We start from the raw sequence: 27,523 nt of genomic DNA, 5'->3' as shown, positions 1-27,523 counted from the left end.
AATGCTCGGACCTGACACCCATAATGTGGTGGTGCACCATCTTGCTGGAAAAACTCAGGGAACGCGCCAGCTTCAGTGCATAAAGAGGGAAACACATCATCATGTAGCAATTTCGCATATCCAGTGGCCTTGAGGTTTCCATTGATGAAGAATGGCCCCACTATCTTTGTACCCCATATACAGTACCACACCATACCATCAATTTTTTTGTTCCAACAGTCTTGGAGGGATCTATCCAATGTGGGTTTAGTGTCAGACAAATAGCGGTGGTTTTGTTTGCTAACTTCACCATTCACATTAAAGTTTACCTCATCACTGAACAAAATCTTCTGTGTAAACTGAGGGTCCTGTTTCAAATTTTGTTTTGCCAATTCTGCAAATTCAGTGCGCATTAAAATGATCATGACTAATCGAAAAATATATTGAACGATTAGTTGACTACCAAAATTACAGTGGTGTGAAAAACTATTTGACCCCTTCCTGATTTCTTATTCTTTTGCATGTTTGTCACACAAAATGTTTCTGATCTTCAAACACATTTAACCATTAGTCAAATATAACACAAGTAAACACAAAATGCAGTTTTTAAATGATGGTTTTATTATTTAGGGAGGAAAAAAAATCCAAACCTACATGGCCCTGTGTGAAAAAGTAATTGCCCCTGAACCTAATAACTGGTTGGGCCACCCTTAGCAGCAATAACTGCAATCAAGTGTTTGCGATAACTTGCAATGAGTCTTTTACAGCGCTCTGGAGGAATTTTGGCCCACTCATCTTTGCAGAATTGTTGTCATTCAGCTTTATTTGAGGGTTTTCTAGCATGAACCGCCTTTTTAAGGTCATGCCATAGCATCTCAATTGGATTCAGGTCAGGACTGACTAAGCCACTCCAAAGTCTTCATTTTGTTTTTCTTCAGCCATTCAGAGGTGGATTTGCTGGTGTGTTTTGGGTCATTGTCCTGTTGCAGCACCCAAGATCGCTTCAGCTTGAGTTGACAAACAGATGGCCGGTCATTCTCCTTCAGGATTTTTTGGTAGACAGTAGAATTCATGGTTCCATCTATCACAGCAAGCCTTCCAGGTCCTGAAGCAGCAAAACAACCCCAGACCATCACACTACCACCACCATATTTTACTGTTGGTATGATGTTCTTTTTCTGAAATGCTGTGTTCCTTTTACGCCAGATGTAACGGGACATTTGCCTTCCAAAAAGTTCAACTTTTGTCTCATCAGTCCACAAGGTGTTTTCCCAAAAGTCTTGGCAATCATTGAGAGGTTTCTTAGCAAAATTGGGGTCTTTTGTGACCTCTCGGATGAGTCGTCTCTGCGCTCTTGGGGTAATTTTGGTCGGCCGGCCACTCCTGGGAAGGTTCACCACTGTTCCATGTTTTTGCCATTTGTGGATAATGGCTCTCACTGTGGTTCGCTGGAGTCCCAAAGCTTTAGAAATGGCTTTATAACCTTTACCAGACTGATAGATCTCAATTACTTCTGTTCTCATTTGTTCCTGAATTTCTTTAGATCTTGGCATGATGTCTAGCTTTTGAGGTGCTTTAGGTCTACTTCTCTGTGTCAGGCAGTTCCTATTTAAGCGATTTCTTGATTGAAACAGGTGTGGCAGTAATCAGGCCTGGGGGTGGCTACGGAAATTGAACTCAGGTGTGATACACCACAGTTAGGTTATTTTTTAACAAGGGGCAATTACTTTTCACACAGGGCCATGTAGGTTTGGATTTTTTTTCTCCCTAAACAATAAAAACCATCATTTAAAAACTACATTTTGTGTTTACTTGTGTTATATTTGACTAATGGTTAAATGTGTTTGATGATCAGAAACATTTTGTGTGACAAACATGCAAAAGAATAAGAAATCTGGAAGGGGGCAAATAGTTTTTCACACCACTGTATCATTAGTTGCAGCCCTAATACCACACTACTAGTGTGCAGACTTATCTAGCTCAGCTGTAAGAATCCTAGCCAACCTGTTATAAGTCATTGAGTAACTGAAATCCTATATTATACAGAAGGCAGGAGATGATGTGTGAATTGTAGCACAAAAATCACAATATTCTGTACAGAATTTAAGTTTCCTCTGTGTCGAGTGGTAAATGAAATCATTTCAAGAACTGCCATCAAAAATCATTCTTAAAATAAATGTTTGGATGAGTGCATAATTATATGTATATAGTTACAAATTGTCTACTTGTTGCTTCAGAGTAATTTTAAGTGTTTGTGTGTACTGTATATGTATATTTAAAAAATATAAAACTGCAACACCTGTTTTGAGAACGTGTTTAGGTGCAAGAGACTAAATGTTTCCAAACAGAGTTGCAATGTTTCTAAACGGAGGAGGCCTTATGCCAAGTGTGTAACTTTGCAATGCTATGGGATATGACATGTAAACTTAGTACAATGATAGCTGACAGACTGGGGCACAAAAAAAAAATTGATTCCATGGTTGTGCATCATAAAATCTATTTGTTATATATTGTAAAATCCAGTTTTCTGGAGAGATTTTTTGGTCATTAATTTATTTGATATTGGTGTAAATAAAGGTTTTATCATAGTAATACCTTTTTTTAAAGATTTGAAGTGTAGTACTCACTACTGTAAAGGAATTTGCAGCTCCTTTATTACAATAAATGAGTTATTTTTGGATATATAATTTAAGTGCAATAAAGTCAAAAGCCTCTTTTGTGCACAAGGGGTTAAAATATCTAAGTCACCTGTCAATCATCAGATTCAGACCCTGTTCCACCAGCTAGGTGAAGCCACTGATTGAAGGTTTGGTTGTATGACTTAGTACCACCAACCAACAGAGCAGTATTGTACCCAATGAAGGTCTTTCAGCAAATGAAGAACTAAGGAAAATAAAAATGATTTTTCCACTGAGTAGGAATGAAGAGTATCACAATTTAATAATTTACAAAAACAAGATGATAATGAGAAAATTCAGCCTAAATGCTCCACGGACTTGTTGTTCATATCACTGTGCTATCTAAGCTTAGTCATAAAAACTAATGATACCAGGACAAAATACAGTTTAAGCAAATGCTATGCATTTATGAACACCTTCCTACATTTTCTAATTGGAGCACAACAGGAAAGAACTGTTCTAGAAACCACCCCACACACCAAAGTATACCACTTCTATGCTACAACTACTGGCAAGAACCCCTCTGGCAAACAACAAAGTGAATCTGACTATTTAATTTGCTTTTCAAGAGACAGTGTGATCAGTCTGATGTATAGTAGAATACTAATGGTGTTATGAATGTTACAGTAGGGTAATTCTGTTCAGGATAGTCTAAAGAAGACTGTAATCCAATCATTAATGATGTTTGGTCTTGTTTTGGAAACTTTTTTTGCTCACGTAGCATACTATAAGCCGATTATAATGCAAACTGCATCATTGTTTCTTGGTGCCTCTATAATTTTGTATTAAATGACATGTTGTGCAGAATGCTTTAAGGAATGCTCAAGTATATCCTGTCTGTGGACTTATCTGTTGAATTCTAATAGTAGTAATTTTTTAATCTTCAAGTAATGGTTATGTTTTAAGCATGCCAATGTCCTACAGCTTAACATATGATAACTATGTTTCATATGTTTTGACTACTGCATAAGAGGCATTTATTTTATAATACAGATGCATTAGTTTTCACTTTACATTTTCTGCAAGTTTATAAATAATTTGTCTAATGAAAGTCACCTTTTTGTCTCAAATGTTATTTCTATCAAACAACGACGTACAGCTGTATCAACTATTTTTGCAATGTATATCAGAGACAGTTAGTCATCTTCTAAAATACAGCCCTTAATGCAAGGAAATGAGAAAAAGAAATTAGGAAGGTATATTTAAACAAATCAACTAAAAAGTAGAGGCTGGAGAAAATTTCTAACTTCATGGTTATCAACAATTTCTAGAAATAAACTTCTTACTTCTTCTTGATTATGTAAAGTCCTAGAGCATACTCTAATTGTCATTAGGTTACATTTCATTTGTGATATCCAGATTTGATAGATACACTGCTGTTCAAAAGAATGAGCAACTATTATTGGACTTTGGTTGTATATCAGACTTTTAAGATAGAAAATATTTTAAGAATGCACAAACAGCCTATAGGAAGATGTTGAAAAGTTAGACAAAAAACATATATACGTATACAGAAAACATTGTTAAGATACATACCATTTTTGCAACTACAGAGAGAGCAGTAACCTCCAGAATACGACTTGACCAGGCACTACACATTACTAAGCTAAGCGTATGACTTTTGTTTTTTGCTTGATTAGGCTATATTATGTAATTTTTCAGAAGATAATTGTAGCCTTCTTGAGAATTACCAAATTAGTAAAAATATTGGCTATGGTCATAGCTATTACTGAGTACTAAGCAAAGCTTACTATGACTTGGCAACAGTTGAAGAATGTTCAAATTACTGGTTACAGTAGTTTTAGGAGTAAAGCTGCTGATAACAAAAAGTCACTATTGCAATCATAAACAGCTTGTGGGTGGAAGAGGAATATAGTTAAATTTAGCAGTTAATGTTTTCTAGAAATGTAACCTAAAATTAACAGCAATTTTGATCTTCATGCAGGGTGTATATCTGTATGCCCTAACAAGATGTTAAATAGGTAATTATAAAAGAATATTAAGAATAAAAATAGTAAATATCTCACTGGCTCACTACTTAAATTCAGTTCTCCTAGAGAGCTTTGTGGTGGTAACAGACTAAGCTCATCACAATAGGCTTACCAGTTTCCTAGCAACAGCATCCAGGTTCAACTGTGGAATACCCAGAGTTTTTAAGTCATATAAGTAAATACATGCTAGTTCAGGAAAAACAAACAAATAAATAAATAATGCACAAGAATAAAAAGTACACAGTGCAATGGACATCAGGAAGGTAGTTCTAAGTGTAAAGATAAGAAATTGTTGATATAGTACATTGCAAAGCCAGACAAAGCTTTATAGGTGTTGTATTTAATCCTCAAAGACAGAGAGTCAGTGAAGATTAAACAGAAGTTATGTGCATGTTGTTAAGTGTGAGAGAGGTTCACTTTTGAAACGGCTTAAGATGAAATAACAGATATAAAGGGACACCTGAAAGTAGAGAGTATGAAAATAAAAATGATGCCAATGATTGTCAGTACAGATGACATTATTATGTCATGAACTAGAATTAAGGAGAAAGTACATTCTTTTAAGATGGGTTCTAGTACCCATTAAGATGAACTTTGTTTAGTTTTAGTTTAACTTAAACTTGTGTTCCATCCAGTGTTTCAATTGTTTTGGCAGGTAGATTTAAATACATTATTCACTTTTAACAATGGAATAAATCTGATCGACATCTATGTAAAAATGATAACCAAGCTCAAGGCTTCAAATAAAATAAACATGGAGAAGCATAAAAATGAAGGAAATGCAACAGATGAGGAACTTCTCTTGTTACGTATGGCTAATCTTTCCAAACCAAAGTCTTCCAGTAGTACATAGCAGCAGTCCTTGAACTTCATGCTCTTGCATCATCTAGCATAACATACCAATATGTATGCAATCATAAGCTTTTTTTAACATTCACAACAAAGGTGTAAAGCAAATAAAAAAACAAAAAACAAAACTAACTTCCACAAGTGAAAAAAACACAGAGTAGGATTACAGTTCCACAGACAGTGGTACCTTCATTGATTCTCCTTTATCCAGTGCTTGTCCATCAGTCACAGACAATGACAGCATTTCAGTACCCCAGCATTGAACATATTTCCTTGCTAAGGAGAATGATTATTCACTACAGCAGCCTCTTGTCTACAACCATTAGGCCAGTCTGCCAGTTTTTAACTGTTCTCCCTTTCCATGTAATACTGAACATACTGTATATAATGACAATAACAATACAAAATTTCTGATCAGATCTTTCCTTGACAGGGCTGAGTTTTCCAGCCACTACTGTAACCTCAACATCTAAAACACTAACCATATACCCACCCTCAATTAGTCTCTCTCTAGGTTTAAAACCTATTCTAGAATTTAGTCCAGACAAGCCTGGCAGTCAGTTGTGCACCAAGTTAAGAGTCTGAGTCTTCCATTGGTTTTTGGAACTGCATATCACTTAACACTGGGAAGAAAAATAGTCACCTTCAGATAGCACTTGGATTTAAATCATTTAATGGGAGCAGGAAACTAACACAGGAGGATGTGGAGTGGTGATAATTTTATCCTGCAACTTTAGGTCAGCTAAAATTGTCTAAAGAAATATGACTTAAAGTTAAACCCCTCTGCCAAAATATGTTTGGGGTAACAATTTTAATGGAATACCTATATCAGAATCTGTATTTACAGCTAATTTTCCTTTATACTATACCATCTAATCACCATACTCGTTTCACTTCAAACACAATATGCAGCCATGATCATTAATAAAATAAGCAACAAGATGCTGAGAAGAGTTATTGAGTGTCGTTTTAAACTTGAGCTGCTTCTACTTTTATGTGACATGTTTGAGAGTATTTTCTGGAGGGAATAATTTGTCAGTACTCCTAACATTATTAAAACTGTAGCAAAATAAGAATACACACATTAATATTTAAACTACAAATGTTAATGATTACACTGTGATTCTGTTGGTTTCATTATTTAAATGTATTATTGAGGTATGCAATTGGTCTTATGTACATTAGAACACTAGCTATGCCACGTTTCAAAATAGCTGGCACTATAGTACAGTACTTTAAAAAACATTTTAATAGCTCTGTATTTTAAAAGCTCTGTATCTAAAAATGACATCAAAAGACAGTCCCTGTGGCACTAATATTTTAAATCACTGTGCTCCCTAGTTGTAGATAAAAGAAATAGTTTTTCACAGATAGCTTTTTTTTATCAATTTGTGTAAATTATATTTGTCAAGTTTATAACTACCAGAATACAGTTATTTAGTTTACGTAATAAATACCTTTGATGCAAAAATTAGTAACATACTGTTGTGTAAAAAGAACTTAACAATGGCTTACTTCGGTCTTAATAACACTTTACAAAGCATTGATCTCTGTGTAGTGTGGCATATTTGGGACATGTCGTACAAAGGTAAAATTAGATGTGCATATGAGAGCTTCATTTAATCTTATTAAACAGTAACTAAGAATTCACAAGCCTTATACTTAAGTATGCACTACAGAGATATATTATCCACTTAAGCAACCAAAGTGAAGTTACTCTGCATGCCACATTGCATAAACATAAATAAACACTTTACTGGTACTTTGTAAGTGTTATCAAGACCAAAGAGAGCTTTTGTCAGTGTTTTGTTACATAACAGCAGGTGACTAATAAATGGATTATAGGTAGTTCCAAATCTAAATTGTAACCCTCATTTCAAATCAGGACATTCTTCATCAATAACACTGCATTTACAAAACCATTAATTCTGTGTATGCTTTAGTCTTCAAAGAAGTGATATTATGGATGGTCTTTAATATATCAGTCATACTACAGTAAAGTCAAAAATATATGATGTTGCATTCTTACGTCATTTTTGTGCAATACTAATGAGACTATAAACGCATTATTAATTTTAAGTGAACAGAATTGCACAAAAAAGGCAGCAGAGCTGGTAGCAACTAACCAGGTAGCCTCACAAACTGAAGAGGAGGTGAAAGTTGTGGTATGAAATGGTGAAAACATCTGTTGAAGGAATGAACTGAATAAATTCCCAACCAAAAAAGCTGTGACATAAATTGGTAGAAACTCATTCTCCAGGCAGATATTTAAGAAATAAGAAAGAAACTAAACAGTCACCTTATTTCCTAGAAAAAGAGTATTTGAAACTTTAGAAACCGCAAACTGTCTGTGTGTTCTTCTGAAACAACCTTAACAAAAATTGCACTTACTTTAACTTCTTTCTTTTTAGCTCCTTCATAATTTTCTGCTTCTTCATGCTCTACAACACCCTGTGTCAAATTGGTATAATTTGCCAGTTTATTAAGAAGTGATGACACCATGGGATTACTGTCCATTTCTTCCTGTTAATATATTTATGAAGATGAAAATCATTAGAATTTTAGGTTAGACATACAAGAAGTGCCTATACATACTTCAAAAACATCTAGATGAATCTGGCTTTTATTTTTTTTTCATAGTAACAAATAAATAAAACAATAAAACATCAAGATATGTTTCAAAAACCACTTAAGTAAAAGTTTAGAACTGTAGTAACTAAGGTTGAATTCTGTTCCTTCCAAGCCCAAATGCTTTTTTACTGCACAACACATATAGTTGTGCTTGAAAGTTTGTAAACCCTTTAGAATTTTCTATATTTCTGCATAAATATGACCTAAAACATCATCAGATTTTCCTAAAAGTAGATAAAGAGAAACCAGTTAAACAAATGAGACAAAAACATTATACTTGGTCATTTATTTATTGAGGAAAAGGATCGAATATTACATATTTGTGAGTGGCAAAAGTATGTGAACCTCTAGGATTAGCAGTTAGTTTGAAGGTGAAATAACAGTCAGCTGTTTTCAATCAATGAGAACAATCAGGTGTGAGTGGGCACCCTGTGTTATTTAAAGAACAGGGATCTATCAAAGTCTGCTTTTCATAACACGTTTGTGGAAGTGTATCATGGCACGAACAAATGAGATTTCTAAGGACCTCAGAAAAAGAGTAGTTGATGCTCATCAGGCTGGAAAAGGTTACAAAACCATCTCTAAAGAGTTTGGACTCCACCAATCCACAGTCAGACAGATTTTGTATAAATGGAGGAAATTCAAGACCATTGTTACCCTCCCCAGGAGTGGTCGACCACCAAAGATCACTCCAAGAGCAAGGCGTGTAATAGTTGGCAAAGTGACAAAGGACCCCAGGGTAACTTCTAAGCAACTGAAGGCCTCTCTCATATTGGCTAATGTTCATGTTCATGAGTCCACCATCAGGAGAACACTGAACAACAATGGTGTGCATGGCAGGGTTGCAAGAAGAAAGCCACTGCTCTCCAAAAAAACATTGCCGCTCGTCTGCAGTTTGCTAAAGATCACGTGGACAAACCAGAAGGTTATTGGAAGAATGTTTTGTGGATGGATGAGACCAAAATACAACTTTTTGGTTTAAATGAAAAGCATTATGTTTGGAGAAAGGAAAACACTGCATTCCAGCATAAGAACCTTATTTATCCCATCTGTGAAACATGGTGGTGGTAGTATCATGGTTTGGGCATGTTTTGCTGTATCTGAGCCAGGACGGCTTGCCTTCATTGATGGAACAATGAATTCTGAATTATATCAGAGAATTCTAAAGGAAAATGTCAGGGCATATGTCCTTGAACTGAATCTCAAGAGAAAGTGGGTCATGCAGCAAGACAACGACCCTAAGCACACAAGTCGTTCTACCAAAGAATGGTTAAAGAAGAATAAAGCTAATGTTTTGGAATGACCAAGTAAAAGTCCTGACCTTAATCCAATCGAAATGTTGTGCAAGAACCTGAAGCAAACAGTTAATATAAGGAAACCCACAAACATCCAACAGTTGAAGCTGTTCTGTACAGAGGAATGAGCTAAAATTCCCCCAAGCTGGTGTGCAGGAATGATCAAAAAAGTTACCGGAAACGTTTAGTTGCAGTTATTGCTGCTAAGGGGGGGATGGGCTGGGTGGTCACATCAGATACTGAAAGCAAAGGTTCACATACTTTTGCCACTCACAAATATGTAATTTTCGATCATTTTCTTTAATAAACAAATGACTAAGTATAATATTTTTGTCTCATTTGTTTAACTCTTTATCTACTTTTAGGACTTGAGTGAAAATCCAATGATGTTTTAGGTCAAATTTATGCAGAAATATAGAAAATTCTAAAGGGCTCACAAACCTTCAAACACAACTGTAAAAAGCAAGCATTAAATAATGCCGCAGAGGTTAATTTATTATTACCTTCGACAAAGTCATTGTATAATTAAAGAGTAAGTTAGGCACTATAGTCACTGTACTTTCTATCTGTATCTTATTTTATATTTTTCAATAAGGTTAAAATTGCTAGGAATGTAATGGCAAATGAAACATACAATATTGCTGGGATCGAGGGAATTCAACTGGATACAGATTGCAACTACAGTTATCATCACTATGCAGCTTAATAGAATCTAAAAGGCTTTATATTTTTAGCTACAGCAGCTTTGGTCAGCTTAACTGAGCTTAAAAAAATCAGAGTCAAGAGTTATTACTGTGTGCCTCATCTTCAAACAGAAGGACATATCTAATTAGGGTTAATGACAGATGCTCTATTCAAACTGAGGTGTCCAGAATTCAAAGGACAAAAGACAGACTGTAATAATCCAAAGCCACAAAATAAATGTAGATTGATTGTTTGTAAACTTACCTCAAACAATGCCATGTTCTTCCCCTCGTAATAATTTCCTTCATCAAAGTCATTGTTAAGGAAGGGGCTACTTTCTTTTGGGTTTCCGTCTCCTACAGGGTGAAAATATAAAAGGTATCCATTAGCCAACACTACATTCAGTATGTACTATTACAAACAACCTGCACAGTCTTGCATATTTCTGTTTTAAGAATTCACCATTTGCAATATTTCTAAAGATAGAGAAAGCAGTTTTTAAACGTGCTGAAATGTGTTGATGCCTGTGTCAAAGATAACATCAGCAGAAAGATTCAGACAAAGCAAATTTTTTAAAATTCTGAGATTTAAGTATGATCCTATTATTCAAAGTGGTATTACCCATTGAAAGACATTTTCTTAATTTAAAAATAAAGTAAGGAATCATTCCAGTATTTTATAACTATAAATCAGTTAAAGGTAATAATGATAGTTAAAGATAATATGTTTCCAAATTACATCTGATAATGGCAACATACTACACATCAGAAAAAAAGAACTGGTTCCTATACTGAATACTGGGGAATGCTAGGTCTAATTGAGGACAGAAATATGGGAGATCTGTCTTCACACCTCTATGCTACATGAAAATGATTTTGATAAGTATGGTACAAACCAGTTAAGAACAGTGCCCGAGTAGAAAAAATGTATGACTAAGTCTATAAAGGATAATAATGAGGACATTGTAGAATATCATTAACCATATAACTGAAAGCAGTTTCTGTGCTATGACCAGGGGTAAATCCAGACTCTTATGCTGCTATGCACCTAAAATCTGGAATAGCCTGCCAATAGGAATCCGCCAGGCTAATACAGTAGAGCACTTTAAAACACTGCTGAAAACACATTACTTTAACATGGCCTTCTAATAACTTCACTTTAACTTAATCCTGATACTCTGTATGTTCAATTCATCATAATAACTATTCATGGTGGCTATAAAATTCGTACTGACCCCTACTCTCTCTTCTGTTTCTTTTACCGGTTTCTTTGTGGTGGCGGCCTGCGCCACCACCACCTACTCAAAGCATCATGATGCTCCAACAATGATGGATGGATCAAAAGCCAGAAGTCTACATGACCATCATCATCAAGTCCTTCCGTGAGAACCCTAAATCCAAAGAGGACTGTTTCATTTATGTTAGGTAGAATGTCCAGAGGGGACTGTACAGTCTAATGGTCTGGAATCCCTACAGATTTTATTTTTTTTCCAGCCGTCTGGAGTTTTTTTTTTTGTTTTTTCTGTCCACTCTGGCCATCGGACTTTACTCTTATTCTATGTTAATGTTGACTTATTTTATTTTTCTTACTGTGTCTTTTATTTTTCTATTCTTCATTATGTAAAGCACTTTGAGCTACTTTTTGTATGAAAATGTGCTATATAAATAAATGTTGTTGTTGTTATTTCTCATAAAGATTGTATTTTTCAAGAATAGGGGCTCTGCCCCCTGCTCGCTTCGCTCGCCCACCCCGGGTTTGGTTAACCTAATATACAATTTAAAGAGATTGTTATTTTCATTTCAATCATTTTTATTAATTTTTTATTTCTTGATATTGGCTATACAGTAGAACATCTGGTCCGAACAAGTACAAATTGGGTTACGATCAAAAAGTTCACCACAACTTTGCATCTGTTCACGACCACACGCTGTGGTGGCGAACAAAAACACTGGCGTTTCCCTTCCAGTTCGTACGTGCCAATGATTTTCCATTCTCCGTTTCCCGTTTTCTTTTGGCTTAGCAAACTTTCCGGTCAGGGTTTAAATTTTGTAGATTGATAGGCCATAATATTAGGCCATAAATATTTAAAAAAAAAATATATATATATATATATATATATATATATATATATATATATACTTTAGAATAAGGATTTTACTTTTCTCCTGCTGTTTGCTTGCTGCTATTAAAATGCGAAACAAAAGTATGACATGTGAATACAATGTGCACCTACAAAGGGGATTTTTGTCATTTCTCTCTTTTTTTTTTTGTTGCCGTGGAAATTTCTTGGTCACAGCTCATGCTAAAAACAGTGGCAGTACTGTCCCACTGATTGTGAGTGAACAACAGAGAGACAAAATAGATTATAAAAGAATGTACGCTTTATTTGATATGCATGTATCATATACTATGATGGAATTTTCAGCATTCAGAATATTATTATGTGAGGGTGGTGCCATTATTTTTTAATTCTCTTATTGTGTCCAGCATCTGCTGGATGCAAATACCTACAAAACCAACTTATTAGTATCAAACTATATGTTTAAAATATTTTGAAATGATTATGTAATCAATATGATAAAGTACTTATGTAAACAAGCAAGGCTTTTACCCTAAAACAAAAAATAGTACAAAGACAACTCATGCATCATGAGTAAATCAAGTACACTTTAGAGATGCCAAAAACAATAGGAACAGCCTATGATATTTACTGATTATTGAGAAATAATGTTAAAGCAAATACACTGTTATTTACAATAACTTTCAAATTACACTAGGAAAAACTACAAACACTTTATCATAAATAACTACAGTGGTGTGAAAAACTATTTGCCCCCTTCCTGATTTCTTATTCTTTTGCATGTTTGTCACACAAAATGTTTCTGATCATCAAACACATTTAACCATTAGTCAAATAGTAATAATAATTCAAGTTTTTAAATGATGGTTTTTATTATTTAGGGAGAAAAAAAAAATCCAAACCTACATGGCCCTGTGTGAAAAAGTAATTGCCCCCTGAACCTAATAACTGGTTGGGCCACCCTTAGCAGCAATAACTGCAATCAAGCGTTTGAGATAACTTGCAATGAGTCTTTTACAGCGCTCTGGAGGAATTTTGGCACACTCATCTTTGCAGAATTGTTGTAATTCAGCTTTATTTGAAGGTTTTCTAGCATGAACCGCCTTTTTAAGGTCATGCCATAGCATCTCAATTGGATTCGGGTCAGGACTTTGACTAGGCCACTCCAAAGTCTTCATTTTGTTTTTCTTCAGCCATTCAGAGGTGGATTTGCTGGTGTGTTTGGGGTCATTGTCCTGTTGCAGCAATAATTGCAAGATCGCTTCAGCCTGAGTTGACAAACAGATGGCCGGACATTCTCCTTCAGGATTTTTTGGTAGACAGTAGAATTCATGGTTCCATCTATCACAGCAAGCCTTCCAGGTCCTGAAGCAGCAAAACAACCCCAGACCATCACACTACCACCACCATATTTTACTGTTGGTATGATGTTCTTTTTCTGAAATGCTGTGTTCCTTTTACGCCAGATGTAACGGGACATTTGCCTTCCAAAAAGTTCAACTTTTGTCTCATCGGTCCACAAGGTATTTTCCCAAAAGTCTTGGCAATCATTGAGATGTTTCTTAGCAAAATTGAGACGATACTAATGTTCTTTTTGCTTAACAGTGGTTTGCGTCTTGGAAATCTGCCATGCAGGCCGTTTTTGCCAGTCTCTTTCTTATGGTGGAGTCGTGAACACTGACCTTAATTGAGGCAAGTGAGGCCTGCAGTTCTTTAGACGTTGTCCTGGGGTCTTTTGTGACCTCTCGGATGAGTCGTCTCTGTGCTCTTGGGGTAATTTTGGTCGGCCGGCCACTCCTGGGAAGGTTCACCACTGTTCCATGTTTTTGCCATTTGTGGATAATGGCTCTCACTGTGGTTCGCTGGAGTCTCAAAGCTTTAGAAATGGCTTTATAACCGTTACCAGACTGATATATCTCAATTAATTCTGTTCTCATTTGTTCCTGAATTTCTTTGGATCTTGGCATGATGTCTAGCTTTTTAGGTGCTCTTGGTCTACTTCTCTGTGTCAGGCAGCTCCTATTTAAGTGATTTCTTGATTGAAACAGGTGTGGCAGTAATCAGGCCTGGGGTGGCTACGGAAATTGAACTCAGGTGTGATACACCACAGTTAGGTTATTTTTTAACAAGGGGGCAATTACTTTTTCACACAGGGCCATGTAGGTTTGGATATTTTTTCTCCCTAAATAATAAAAACCATCATTTAAAAACTGTATTTTGTGTTTACTTGTGTTATATTTGACTAATGGTTAAATGTGTTTGATGATCAGAAACATTTTGTGTGACAAACATGCAAAAGAATAAGAAATCAGGAAGGGGGCAAATAGTTTATCACACCACTGTATTATGTGAAAATAATGAATAATATGAAAATTTCCAAAGATAACTATAATGTGAAAATAATGAATATAAAAATTACCAAAGTCATTGAAAAATATTCACCCACTGATCTATCCTCTAATACAGCTTTCTACATTACAGAGTTGTTTATACTGGTATCAGGCGTTACCAAGCATTATAGTAAAATATCTTTATGAATTTAGCTATTAATTTACATTTTTGATTACAACTCCTCAGTTATATTAAAACATTGCTGCAAATACTATAAATGCAAATACTATAAATGCCTAAATAAGGATATATGATCATACAACTCGGTTTACTATATGATCATACAACTCAAGTTTACTATAACAACTATATTGGCCTCTAATTAAGGTTAATACCAATTTTAAACTCTTGACATATACAGTAAAGTTGTAGGTGACATTACTATATCTTAAATTATATACTAATGTCAATATGCTGGAGCATCTACATCAACCACAGGATGACCGTCTTCTCAAAATTTCCAGAATACATAAAATTGTCCAAGGTTCAGGATTTATATTTAGTTTTCTTTAAATAAGAAAATGTGAAATATGCCTACTCAGTTGCGCCCAAATAAGAGACCAAAATAAAATAAAACAAATAAATAGGGAAAATACAGTGTAATACTTACACAATAAATTCTAAAATGTTTGAAAAACTGATTCTTTTGTTAATACAGTACTAATACTAGCAGTTTAATAGTAGATTTATTCTACAATAGAATGGATACATGACACATTGCATTATTGTAGAAAACATAGCCTTGAACTATATAACCTCAGGAATTATCTCTATTTGAATCAACAAAGAGTTTTCACTTTGTAATGGCATACTCTGCTGTTGTAATGTACTCTAATCAATCTAAAGATCGATGGCAAAGAAAAACATATTTCTATTCAATATCTCTACGCTTTTAAGTACATGGTGCATGGTATCTCCAGCTAGTTTTATGTTCACGTAAAAAAAACACATGGGGAGTAATTTGATTTGTCATACTCAGTTTTTCAGTATGAGTGAGAAGAGTATTGTTTGTGACGGAATGCCACAATGTCTAGAGTTGGCTCCTTTCTCTGACTGAAAGGAAAAAGTATAAGCTCTGGCTTACCATTACCTTGCATTGTAATAAATAGTTATGAAGAATGAAAAAAAAACCATTTTACATAAACAACATTATATATATATTTTTAGCATTTGTTTAAAATTTTGGAAATAACTGGTCCAGCTTGTACTGTATAACTAATATGGTAAGCCAAAAATGACAGTTACATGGACAGTCTTTTCATTTGTTGTAGATATTTTTTTTGTTACTGTTCATGGGAGAACCTTTATTTTGAAATATTAGCTATACAACAGAAAGTTAAAAAAGGCTACAAATAAAAAAAAATGAAACATTAAATCTAGTACTATCTTAAAAATATGCAAGATAATATTAAACTATAAATGCTTTTCGTGGGGGAAAACAATAGACTGGGTATGCCTGTTCAGACCTTTGTGTGTATTATTTCTATTTAATTATGCAATGTATTCAAAGGTTTACAAATGGTTTTATACTTTGTACTGAAGAATGCCTCAACACAATTTTTGTGGAGGTCAATAGAGAGTTCCTTGGACTTCACTGCTCGGTTTTGTGCTGACAAGCAGTGTGAATTGTTGGACCTTATATAAACAAGTGTGTTCCTTTCTGGGCTATGCCACATCAATTTAATTTGCCAAAAATGGACTCCAATCAAGTACTAAATACATCAGTATAATTAAAGCAAACAGGAGTAAAGTACTGAATCAAGGGTCTAGATCAGGGGTCCTCAATCACGGTCCTGGAGAGCCGCAGTGGCTGCAAGTTTTTGCTCCAACCCAGTTGCTTAATAAAAAGCACTTATTGCTAAAGTAACACTTCTGCTTCACTTTAGTGATTTTGAGCCCTTATTGCTTAATTTTGTCTTAAACAGCTATTTTAATTGCTCTTTATCGATACTAATAAAAGGCAAAGCCCTCACTCACTCACTCACTCACTCACTCACTCACTCACTCATCACTAATTCTCCAACTTCCCGTGTGGGTGGAAGGCTGAAATTTGGCAGGTTCATTCCTTACAGCTTCCTTACAAAAGTTGGGCAGGTTTTATATCGAAATTCTATGCGTAATGGTCATAACTGGAAGCAGTTTTTCTCCATTTACTGTAATGGAGATGAGCTTCAACGCCGGGGGGAGTTTCGTGTGACATCATCACGCCTCCCGTAATCACGCAGTACATAGAAAACCAGGAAGACCTCAAAAAAGCGCTGAAGAAAACATGCATTATATAATTGAGAAGGCAGTGAAACAATAAGAAGTGAGCGAGTGACATATACTACCATATTAATGAGTGCTGCTACTTCGGAAAGAAAGGTGTAAACCTACACTTTAAATTAAGTTTATAGACAGGCTGCCGCTGGCGTTTGTAATTTAGTGCCTGCCCATATAAGGCCGTCCGTCAGCGGCAATCCAATAGCAAACTGCCACGGGTAAATATTCACGGGTGAAGGACTGTGCTTATGGAGAGGAAGATGAGATGGTCAGGGTGGTGTTTGACACAAACTCAGCGAAACTGCGAGAGAAAGTTTTAAGTGCCAGGACTAAGGTAACATTAAATACAGCCATGGACATAGCACGAGATGGCACCAGCACAGCTGGGAACCTTCGATGCATGTACACCGAGTGGCTCACGTGAACTGGACGAGTGCACAGATAAAAGCAACAGTTCCAAAGAGCGCTGAACAAAACCGAATTACACAATTGAAAAGGCAGCAAAAAATATGAAGCGTCTGATACATACAAGCATATTCATAAATCCAGCTACTGCGGAAACAAAGCACACGTTGGAAAAAGTCAATGTCCGCTAAAGGAAGACAGTGTAAAAAACCCGTGCATGCAGTGTGTCAGGTCTCAGATAAAGAAGAAGACGAGCTGTTTATTGATGCAGTAAGAAACGAATCGATGAATGAAACCTGTCATCTTTACAGCGATTGACAAACACGGAATGTAACTTGAACACAACACATCCTACAAATACGAACCTGATTGAAAGAAATAATGATAATCAAATCCTTGATGACAGCAACACTCAGTAACACTCACAAAACAAATACTGTATATTGACAGTCATGTTACGTTATTTTTAAAATGTTCCCTTTTCTTTTCTAGCTTTTTAACACACTACTTCTCGCTGCGATACGCGGGTATATATATATGTATATATATATATCCCGATCTACATACTCGAATAATGGATACTTTATTCGCCATCAATGATTGTTTTGGTAAAGCCATACTCAGTGTATTCATTAGATGAGCGGTAAAAAGTAAGAGCGAGGGAGGATGACTTATTGAGGCATGCAGGCTGTAGTGCGTCAACTCTATCTGAATTGCGCGATCACATTTGAAAAATATATCTTTTCAAGTTCTATTTAGTCCATATGTGTCAAACTCAAGGGCAGGGCCACATCCGCCCGCGTGTAATTATATCCGCCCGAGATCATTTTATATACTGTATTATTGTTATTAAAGCCCGGTATATGAAGCGCTGGTAACACAATAAACTACAGATCCCATAATGCAGCGCTTCAGCTGCCTTGCCAACACTTACCGCGTTAATCAAGTCTACCTTATGATGCTGCAAGTTATTGCAAGCTAGCTCACACGATGCTGAAAGAAAAGTTGATTCTGAAAATAGAGCCTTTAAAACCGATGGGAGGCTGAGTATATGTTTACTGAACCCGTGTGTCTCATTTGTGGAGCTAATGTGGCTGTAATTACAGAATTTAATCTAAGACGGCACTATGAGACAAAACATCAGGGTAACCTGAATGCAATGCAGAAGATACAGAAAGCAGCATAATTAAATAAGAATCTGACACTTCAGCGGACGTTTAACCCGTGCACAATCACAAAGTGATTTCAAGTGAAGCTGCTTTTATGGGAGACACAAATGCACCAGTTCACCTTGCCCCACTTTCCCTGTTGCCAAGTAATGTTAAACCAAGTCGTCACTACGGTGTTCCCAAATCGCACTTTGCTGATAAACTGGCGCGCACTGAGTTTGCACGGCGCTTTGGTGACTTTGAAGAACAAAAAGTCCGTCTACATGCGGCTCGAACCTTGGGCATGTTTGGTAGCACATATCTGTGTGAGAAGCTCTTCTCAGTGATAAAGACTAACAAAACAGCACACAGGAGTCGCCTCACTGATGAGCACCTGCAATCCATCCTGAGAATCTCCACAACACAGAACCTCACACCAAACAGAAACGAACCTGTGGCCAAAAAAAGATGCCAGGCGTCCAGCTCTAAAATGACATATGAGCAAAGACAACTGAATGATTTGATTTGTTATTGCTGAAAGGAACACATTTTATTTATATTTCCAGGTTTTGTTATGCAGCATGTTCATATTTGAATTTGTATAATTTTGACAGGATATATTTTTATGGAGAGCAAAATCTTTTGGGATATTTAAAATCTAAGTTTATTTTTATATAAAATTACATAAGAGTAAAGAAATTTGAATGTTTGTTCTTTTAACGTTTACTTTATTTCTAACTTGTATAATTTAGGCAGGATATATTTTTATGGAGAGCAAAATATTATAAGTTGTTTAAGGTTTGAGTTGATTTATTCACGAATAATATTCCTGTCTGTTTTTACCATTCCTACCAAAGATATTTCTGTCGACTAAATAAAAATTCCTTCTATTTAAAATTTAAATAGAACTTGAACAAATCGATAGTTCATAATATCCACGCAGACTTGCACGTAAGAGCGGGAGTCAACCGTTTTAACAAGCAGCGTATTGCACTGATATGAAATAGCTGTGTGTGTATATATGTAGATATGTATGTATATGTATATATATGTTTATATATGTGTGTGTGTATATGTATGTGTATATATGTAGATATATATATGCATGTATGTATATATGTGTATATGTATAGATATGTATATATATATATATGTTTATGTGTGTGTAAATATATATATATATATATATGACAACAACACTCATCACTCACAACAGTGACAAAACAATTACATTGACAATCATGTTACGTTATTATTAAAATGTTTCCTTTTCTTTTTACTTCTCCGCTGCCAATCGCAGGTATTTTGCTATATATATATATATATATATATATATATATATATATACAGATATATATAAATATATATATATATAAATAGATAGATATGACAACAACACTCATATCAATGACAAAACAATTACATTAACAATCATCTTACGTTATTTTTAAAATGTTTGCTTTTCTTTTTCATAACTTTTTTTTTTTTTTTCTTTCTAACCACCTACTGGAATCAGTAATTCATGCATTCATTACGTCCCGGCTTGACTACTCTAATTCCTGCCTTTTTGGTATCAGTAAAGCCACACTTTCTAGACTCCAACTGGCTCAAAATGCGGCTGCAAGGCTTCTAACTGGAAGTAGCAGAATCCAACACATTTCACCAATTTTGAAAACCCTTCACTGGCTGCGGGTAGATTCAGAATCGATTTTAAGATTCTCCTCCTAACCTATAAGGCATTAAACGGTCTAGCCCGCCTATTTGAGTGTCTTGCTCCATTGTCACAATCCCCCTCGTGTTCTTAGATCCACAGATCAGCTGCTCCTAACCGTTCCCAAGGCACGTTTTAAAGCCCGTGGTGAAAGGGCTTTCTCCGTCTGTGCACCCAGGCTCTGGAACTCCCTGCCCTTAGTGGTTAGGCATGCTGCTTCAGTCACCACATTCAAATCACGCCTAAAAACGCACTTCTTCACATTGGCTTTTAATTCTTAACCTGTTTCATTTTCCACTTGTCTTTTGCCATTTTCTCTATTTTATTTGGTCCCTTGACCTGTTTTTAGTATCTCTGTTTTAATTCTCTCTTAATGTTTATTTTTAATATTTTGCTTTTAGTCCTGCTTGTTGTAACTGTACAGCGCTTTGGTCAGTTGTAATGCTGTGTTTTTAAGCGCTCAACAAATAAATATGGTATGGTATGGTATGGTATAACTTCTTTAACACACTACTTCTCCGCTGCGAAGCGCGGGTATTCTGCTAGTTATCAATAACATGCAAATGACAAGAGAGAGCAGCATGTCTCCATTTAGCTTATTTACATTTACACCTGTGTGTATTTATCTGCACTATTGGGTTTAATTAAATACTTGGAAGAAAAATGAAGAGAAAAAAGTGAAGGACTGAGAATTACTCGTCCATTTTAGCCTTCAAATCATTTGCATGATAGAAAGGGAAAGAAAATCTAGGATATGAGAATGACCTGACATAGCAGAGTTAATTTAATTTCATAGCTTGTTAGTGCTTTATTGGCAAGAATTGCTTTCTAATTAAGCAACCAGGTCAGAACAAAAACCTGCAGCCACTGCGGCTCTCTAGGACTGGGATTAAGGACCCCTGGTCTAGATGCTTATATGAATGAGCTTTGTTATTTTTAATATATTTGCAAACCTTCTGGAAAACAAGTTCAGTTTATCATTATTTATTATTCAGTGTAGCTTAATGGGCAAAAATTGCAGATATATCCATTTAAAATAAAACCTACAAAACACTAAAGTGTGCAGAAAGTGGAGTGGCGTGAATACTTTCTGAATCCAATCTAGATAACTTAAGCACCATCAAATTGTTTCTTGAGTAAATATAATTTTGTGACATAATCAACAACGTGCTTTTTAAAATATTTCAAATAAGTTATAGGTAATTGCTAAGAATGGAAAGATATTTGACAGATTTTGAATACACAATGCATGGTTACATGCTACACAGCAAAGTTTTTAATAGTGTTTTGTAAGCTTTACATTTTCCCTATAATATTATTCAGTACAATATTTTATACTGTAGGTACACAACTTCTAAATAGCTCAACTTAACTATTAAACTTTGCAGTCTTAAGACAACGATTTTAAACTGCAATGTAATATATACAGATGGAAAGATAGCACATTCTGAACAAGGAGAAAAGATAATCTCAAATACCATTTGCAGAACATGTTTTGGTATGAAACAGAAAAAGCTAATTTACTGTGTTTTCTATACTTAAATATTTATCAGCTGATCTATGTTTGAAGGAAAACCTGTTTTTTGTTAGGTTTAAATCAAATTGAGAAATCCTATGAACATGTTTTTGTAGGTGTGCTTTGGTTAACAAAACAGACTTTAGCAGGTTATTCCTGCAATACAGTAAATTACATTAAAGTGACTTCATCAAGTTTGATACGGTAATTAAGCTTTTTCGGTTATCATTATTGACTTTTAAGCCATACAATAAATTTTATTACATCTTACAACTTTCATTACAGCAACTGACACATTTTGCATGAGATCAACAAACCATTAACCTGCAAGGAGTATAAAATAAAAACAAAACGTATTCTTATGCAAAGCGATAAGTATTATTCACAAACACATCCACTCCTAGCACAACTCTTTAGAATAAGGATACAAAACTGCTGCATCTAGCCCAAACTAGTTTCAGGGATTCTTCACATTCCATTGACAACAGTAAGTTTGTGCAGCAAAATAAATCTCACAGAGTATGGGTAGACAAGTGACACATTACTTTTGTCTTCAAGGAAAATAAAATTATATCTCATTTGCATGTGAGTATTAACTATGTAAATTACACCTGTCACAGCCACACCAATGCAGCGGCATAACTAACTATATATACTTCACCTCAGTTCCCCAAATAAAAAATAGTTTGTTAAAAAAAATAAAACTTTTATCTACTGGGTTTTAACAGACACAATCTTTCTGCAGGGTGGTCCAAATTTAATTATGCAGATCCAGATCGTCTGGATGACTTTGATTTATGCGGGGACAATTCCAGTTCAGCGTGAAGACGATTCTTCATGTCATCAGTTCGTACACTTCTCGATGGTCTGGGTTTTTTTTGGGCGATTTTCTATGTAATAAACTTAAGTTATAACGTAATGAAAATTGCATAATTAGATCTTGACCACCCTATATATCATCCCCTACTGATTCACTGCTTTCAAAGTAACCTTTTCTCCAAAAAATGTTATTGTTTAATGGCTTTTGGTATTTGCTAAAATAAAAACAATGTATTTTTTCTATACACAAAGTACTACAGTAAATTATTTTTAATCCATCATTTTATTAGTACAATAAATAAACCTAACATATAGTTGCAATGCTTATTCTAGGTATGTTGAGGAAAATTGATAGAGAAGGAATAAAATTAATTCTAAAGTTTTTTAGGGACACAGTGAAATCCAAAATGTTCCAAAACAGACAAAAAAAAACTACTATATGCTTGTGGTGATACTATTGTACAATTTAAGAGATACTAAAATGTCCAATTAACCCAACTACAATGGGAGGAGTCAGAAAGTTGTTTTTATTGCACTGTAATTTGCAAATTACCTTCTCTTCATCTATAAACAACGGAACACTTTATACCTGTTTGAAGAGAGGTTTTCACTTTTTTCCTAAAATAAAGTAGCCTATTTTTCCATAAAATTATGTTTATTTAAGCTTTCATGTAGGTTCAACTCAATTCACATAATTTTATTTTAGCATACAGCCCTTTACAAGCTTAAAGTACTTACTCATATTTACAACTATTAAGTATTGACAGAAAATTGCAAACAATACAATATTTACATAAACACACAAATACCAGTAAATGCACAATGAAAACAAAGCAATTTCAATAATTAACACTAGCAAAACATGACCTATAATGTCTATTATCATTATACTTAAGATATAGCCAGTTATCAATTTATCAAGGTTGATGTAAGCAAATGTTTTCTCTTTAGTAAAGACAAAATATGACACAAACCAGAAATATAAAGTTTGGTTCAAATGAACCTGCTGAATTTTTAAAACATCACACCTAAATACTATTGGCATGATAAGCTCATTTAAAGCTACAGTGGTTTATGAAAGTTGGATTGGTAAACTTTGGTTTACACACCAAAAATAAGACACATATGCAAATGCAGGTGTTAAATCAGGAGCCGATTTCTTAGATGCAAAATTATCCTTATTAATTATTAAGTGTACTTGGTACAGGATTTAATATGTTCTTTACTATATTGTTTAGGCTATTCCATATATCAAAGCAAATATCCACATGAAAAATATTTTGACAGGATAGTAATTCTAGATATGTTATTTCATGCATCAAAAGACAGTCCCTGTGGCACTAATATTATAAATCACTGTGCTTCCTAGTTGTAGATAAAAGAAATAGTTTTTCACATCACTTCGATAGAAAGAGAGAAAATGATTATTAGGTATGTGGACATGGGCAAAAGTTCAGTTTTTCCAATCTGTATCAAGAGGAGATGGGCATTGGAAGCATGCATTAATACCGCACGTTGCCGCACCCACCACACGACGAATCACCTCAGGATCCAAATTAGGACGCAAGTGCAGTCATGCAAGTTCGAATGAAACGGAACAGTAAAACCTTGCTTAAATCATCCATGCGGAGACTGCGGTGGCAGTGAAAATTCAGAGGCACAATACGAGCCTCAGAAGACGAATACATGCAGTCAAAATACCTAGCAGGTGTTTGAGTTTAATGTCATTGTTTGACTTGGCTGGCTAAGCAGGTTGTTCACTATTCATGTGTAGGAGGCTGAGTGCCGACTTGGATTAGGAATGATCTACGGCTAGGTTGAAGGGTGTGTACGACAGTCCTCGTCACACAGACACCTACTGTCATTTGATACTGGAGTTCCGTAACTCCTTAGTGTTTTCGTCAATTTGGCTTTCTCGCACTTACTTGACAACTCTGGATTTGGCCGGTTTAAACTGACAATGGTAAACAACTTGTGCGTGATGGCATACCATCCACAGCTGGTTTTTGCTTTGCACCAGTTCCCCCAAAATGTTCAGGAAATAGATCGATACGGTTCTTATTGTTCAGCAGTATACACAATTAGAATAGCATAAAATAACCATAAATAGGAAATTCTTATTTTCAGCGAACCACTTTTTATACGGTAGCATTGGGCTGGAACCAAATTTCGAAGTGACGCTTTTTTGCATTAGCGGCATTACGTAGTAAAAATGTAATTAAAACAGACTGGATTGCCACAAAAGATGTACATACGAATAATTAGCTAGCGAATAATTAGTCTACTTCTGCTTCGTATTTATATTTTCATTATTTTTGCACACTGCAAATTATGCTTAACATACGTCGAAGAACTTCATATCCGTCAAAGAAATTATTATCCAAACACCTAAAAAAGCGAACACAATATTCTGCTGCTCCCCTCATAATTTGCGTGTCACGACTACTTTTAATTTTCTACCATTTGTATTTTCTCCTTAATGCACAGGCAAAGCAAGAACAATTGTCAAAAATAGTGAGTGGTGTGATCAAGTTCAATGAAGAAAGAACCATGCAAATCAAAACTGTATACATCTGATCGCTAACTATATATCGTGAACACAAAACTAAAATATGAAATATATTGTAAGAAAACGGTATTGTCCCCACCCTATTAAGTACGCTGAACTTGCAAATAACATTTTGTCGTTGTCAGTCTGAACAAAAAATGTGTATGGAGCATATATTTACATACAGACACTCTGCATTATTCTATAACCAAAAGGAGTGAGACAAAAATACCATAATGGTTGCAAATATCAATGACTGTTGCTGTAATGCTTTTATTAGGACTAAGCTCATTGGATATTCTTTAACATAAGGTTTTAGTACTCATTCATAATACTCAATAGACATAATGTACTAGAAATTTATAATGATATACATTGACCTGTAGAAAAAATGTATTTACATCATAAGATTATAACCCGTACACCAGGCACTTTCTGTACCTTTATTAAAAATTTTCTTAATAGTTTTTTTTCCTAACTGCAGTGCAGATATGTCTATCATGGAATTACACACAGAAGGCAAAAACCAAGAATATTTGGGATACGAGTACATTTCATAAATGATGTTACTCTTTCCTGCACCATGAAGTGTACAAAAAAGGGACCAGTACCAGAATTAAGCCCAGATACCCACAACAGTCACTAAGAAGTTCTATTTACAGTGCCATCATGTGTCAATGTACATAGTTTGGTGTATTAATTTCTTAGTTATATGCTAGTTTACTGATACCTTCCACTACTGCATACTACTGCACTTTCAAATAAATTTTACATGATACTATTGCATGGGGGCGGCACGGTGGCGCAGTGGTAGCGCTGCTGCCTCGCAGTACGGAGACCCAGGTTCGCTTCCCGGGTCCTCCCTGCGTGGAGTTGCATGTTCTCCCGTGTCTGCGTGGGTTTCCTCCGGGCGCTCCGGTTTCCTCCCACAATCCAAAGACATGCAGGTTAGGTGGATTGGCGATTCTAAATTGGCCCTAGTGTGTGCTTGGTGTGTGTCCTGCGGTGGGTTGGCACCCTGCCCAGGATTGGTTCCTGCCTTGTGCCCTGTGTTGGTTGGGATTGGCTCCAGCAGACCCCCGTGACCCTGTATTCGGATTCAGCGGGTTAGAAAATGGATGGATGGATGGATACTATTGCATGCTATAGTACAATAAGTAGATGCACAAGTACTAAAGAATACCATCTTTTATTTTGAATTGTTTACTTTGTTGCTGCCAACATATTTATTTATGTTTAATTAAAAAAGGCTTCTACACTCGTCACACATAAAACAAAAGGATCAGTTTTATTTTCCATCTAATTATTGGTGCTATATTTCAGTTCCACCTGCAAGAAATAAATATTGCTCCACAATATATTGTGAAAATAGTGAGCAAAGAAAAGGCTACTGTACATTTTGACATATCTTTTTATTAGAGTTCTTGGTATGCTGGTTATATTATCTGGATGATTTTAAAGCAAAACAAAATAGAAATGGCATTTCTAAAACCTGTATAAATATAATACTGCTGCTTTTAATATGCTGTATATACAGTATAATTTTGGAAACCTGTCAGAGTGTTACCTTACCTCATATATTATTTCAAAGTGAAGGTGTTGTTGACATCAAAAGGAACAATTTACTACTTCTGACAAAAAGTAAAAAGCAGAAAAATATGCTATCCTTTCTCTCCTTTTTATATAAGTGTTTTTGTAAATCTTTTACAAATGACTAAAAAAAGTAAATGTTTAAATGTTAACTGGCAGCATCTGAAGTCTTATCACTAATAGAACAAATGAAGGATAACAGATGTTTACGAGAACAGTACACAACAGTGTTTTATATTTGTGTTACCATCCCTTATAAATAACTAAATAAATATATTCCTGTGCACAGACAGAGGTCCACACCTCAGATAATTTCACCAGCGTGCCTGCTAAAAAGGGCAATGAAACACTAGAAAATGTGAAAGAATATGGTTTTAAAAATTTTGAATATACTGAACAACTGAAGGAGACAATGCTGCTTGCCCAAACCGACTTTATCCATTAGAAACCTGTGAAATGTAAAGTTTATTTTCATTTGCCTTCTATTTTTCATGAGTATATTACTTTTTGGAACCATTTTCCAAAACGTATACACTTAACCATTTATATGCACATATATTTATAAAGTAACTAGGGGGCAAAACCCCCTGCTCACCCCAAGTTTTTTTCATTATAATAGAGATGTAAATTGTATCATGGCATGAAACATATGTTTATTTCAGTACTACAAATGTAGCCATCAATTGAATGCGAATAGCTAATGTCCGAGTGATTATTATACAATTTGTGTTCATTTCCTTCTTATGTAAGGCCAAAAAATGTAAATTAAAAAAGCACAAATATTAATCAAAACACACTAAAAATTCAGTGACCCTAAATGAGTACAATTTTTGTAGAAATAAAACAAATGCTGAGGCATTTATGGTTTCATAACTGCCAACAAATGAAATACTTTATACTTAAAGTCTGTGAAATTGAAGAGGTTTACACCTGCTCATCTTCCTTC

The 27,523-nt window shown here is 35.1% G+C and overlaps 1 protein-coding gene across 5 annotated transcripts in view; it reads right to left on the bottom strand.

The window, feature by feature from the left end:
* slc12a7b (solute carrier family 12 member 7b) overlaps positions 1 to 27,523 on the bottom strand; it is a 275,222-nt gene that overhangs the window by 100,191 nt on the left and 147,508 nt on the right. For all 5 annotated transcript variants that reach the window (XM_039753212.1, XM_039753208.1, XM_039753211.1 and 2 more), the window contains exons 2-3: positions 10,372 to 10,463; positions 7,889 to 8,020 (exon numbers count right to left, since the gene is read on the bottom strand). In XM_039753212.1, the coding sequence (XP_039609146.1) occupies positions 7,889 to 8,020; positions 10,372 to 10,463 (224 nt within the window). The remainder of the gene's footprint in view (positions 1 to 7,888; positions 8,021 to 10,371; positions 10,464 to 27,523) is intronic.

The sequence above is a fragment of the Polypterus senegalus genome, chromosome 5 (assembly GCF_016835505.1).
Source record: "Polypterus senegalus isolate Bchr_013 chromosome 5, ASM1683550v1, whole genome shotgun sequence".
Lineage (NCBI taxonomy): Eukaryota > Metazoa > Chordata > Cladistia > Polypteriformes > Polypteridae > Polypterus > Polypterus senegalus.
The sequence above is the reverse complement of the archived record's forward strand: the minus strand, read 5'-3'. Positions and strand labels throughout refer to the sequence as shown.